The following is a 2321-nucleotide window of genomic DNA, read 5'->3' on the forward strand; positions in this document are numbered from 1 at the left end:
GGTAAGGTTGGGAAAGTACAGGATGTATCACAGGAAATAGAAATGAGGGACAAACTGAATACTACGTAGACCTCCTCCATGCCGCGCACCGCACGTTTCCCTTTATCGGTCAGCGGGTCGTAAGAGCTGGACGAAGGAATCCCCTCCACGTCGAGATCCAGATCACGTGCTCTCGTCTGGGCCTTGCTCGCCGCCCTAAGCTCTGGACTTCTAGGACTGTGGATTCGACGAAGTCCTGGAGATCCACTTGAAGGTACTGCACTGCCTGCATTGACAGGCCAGGTGGCTTCCTTCTGGAATTCAACGGTTTTTAGCTCATCTGCGTATGGATTACTGGCAGATCGTCCCTTTCCACTGGTGGGTGACTGCTCAGGACGCCGCTTTTTAGGGATACCCAACGTGGCTTCGCTGCCCGGATAAGATAGCCTTGAAGCCTGAGGAGATTTAGGCTGTGATAGAATGTGTTCCTGCCCAAGTGCCAACTGTGGGCTTGCTGAGTGTCGTGCGGCTTTCACTCGGCCACGCGAACCCACATCAGAAATGTCGCGGCTCCGTGAGTTTCGTAGAGGCTCCGTTGGAACATGCTCCTTTATCGTAGTGAGTGGTGTTCGTGGAGGTGTGATCACAATATCCGGATCATCTACAAGTCCGTAGGGCCCTCCAAATATGGAGCGAAGGGGTTCCGACGACGGGGTTTGGGAATCGAAAACCTGCTTTTGCTCTCGCTGAAGGTAGCTTTCTGACAACCTAGTTGACTCTCTGCTGAGTTCACTCCTAGAGAGGTCGCGAATCACAGGGAATTGTTGAGGTTTGTCCCCGAGAGCTTCACGGGAAACCGGGATAGAATGCTCCACGTCAACTTGCGTCGAAGCAGGAGAATGAGAATATATGGGTGATTTATTCTTTGAGGTTAAATCCATAGAAGAAGGCTCCTGTTTGCGAGTATCTTTGATGGATAGCAATTCAGGTTCGGAATTCTTGTCACTCACATCGATTGAACGATCGATATTCTCATCAGTTGCAGGGCCTTGCGGGATTGGATCGAGACCTGGTGGACGTTTTATGAGATCTTCAAACTTGGGAACAGTTTCGTTATCAACTACTGGCTCTGCGAATCGTGGAAAAGTAGGTACTCTTGTCGAGATCGACTGTTTCCCCATAAAAGAAGTCGAGGTTCCTTGTGCATGCTTCTTTGTCTCTTGTTCGGGGGTTTCATGGGAACCCGCATTTTGTGAGGGCCGTTTTCTAGATACCCGTTCAAGAAACGGGAAGACGCTAGCCACTACTCCTGAGGGTTGGGGTTGAACGGGCTCCTCCAACACTCTTGGCGAAGTAAACCCTGTGATGGTTGGCTTTTCTTGAGCTTCCACTGGAGTTGGATATGGAGCTTTTGGTTCATTTAGAGGGACGATTTGCTTGCCTTTCCGTCCTTGCTCGCGGCCTTTGCCTTTCTTCTCGTGCTTCTCGCCAAGACCCCAAAAATCACCCTCGTCATCTACGTTTCCAGTATCCACGAATCCTGCAGGTGGCTCCAGCGCTTTGGATTTTTTGGCAATTGTGGTGGAGCGTTCCATTCTTGTTTCAAGTTCAGGCTGTGTTTCAGGTTTTTCATTTGTAACTTGAAGCATATTTTCATCGGTTTCATTTGGTATACCGAGGGAAGCTTTCCTTCTGGCTTTTCCTTTCTTTCCCTTATTCTGTCTCCTGTTGCTAGCAGTCCGAAAGTCATCAACTCCTGTAGCCCCCGAAGGCTCAGCAGGTGAGTGTGTGCCATCAAGGACCCTGGTCGAATCTGTTTTGAGATTTCCTTCCAAATTATGGTCGGCGTCTGACGATTGCGGGGCCGAGGAAAGAGCAGTCAACCGTTCGATGTGGTCTTGTTTTTGAAGAAATCCAGTAACGCCAATGTCACCTTGCAGGCTCCCAGCTTCGTCAACATCCAATGAAATAGGAGGGAGTTCATCGCTGTGGGAACTTCCGGGCCGCCGCACCTCGACTTGTTCGGGGTTCATGGGCAGAGGTCCACTTGCTGATGCCCAAGACACGTCTGGAATCATTTTTTCGCGTGTTTCTTGAGAAACAAGACTCACATTTTCATCAAAATCGCCAATGCTCTCGCCAACCACTACCCGCGCATCTACTGGTTGTTGCCCAAAGGGCTCCTCGGGCGGTTGCGGCTCATCTCCCGAAAGAAGCAGATCGAGGGACGAAGTGTCAGTTCCCTTGGTTTGGGCTCGGGCTGAGGTTCGTCGATTTTCCAAGCCTTATCTCTACCCCAATCAATTGGTGGCCAGTAATCGTCTTCTTCATTTTGTGGCTCC

General features: G+C 50.5%; 1 protein-coding gene across 1 annotated transcript in view; it reads right to left on the bottom strand.

Annotated features, from left to right (window-relative positions):
- Positions 1-109: 109 nt before the first annotated feature.
- Positions 110-2321, bottom strand: part of HCAG_07401 (predicted protein) — a gene marked incomplete at both ends in the record, with an annotated part of 9354 nt that continues 7142 nt past the window's right edge. Inside the window, 2 exons of the mRNA XM_001537929.1 lie at positions 110-265; positions 534-2239. Coding sequence (XP_001537979.1) covers positions 110-265; positions 534-2239 — 1862 coding nt within the window. The remainder of the gene's footprint in view (positions 266-533; positions 2240-2321) is intronic.

The sequence above is a fragment of the Histoplasma capsulatum genome, genomic scaffold, assembly GCF_000149585.1.
Source record: "Histoplasma capsulatum NAm1 scaffold_8 genomic scaffold, whole genome shotgun sequence".
In the NCBI taxonomy this organism is placed as follows: domain Eukaryota; kingdom Fungi; phylum Ascomycota; class Eurotiomycetes; order Onygenales; family Ajellomycetaceae; genus Histoplasma; species Histoplasma mississippiense.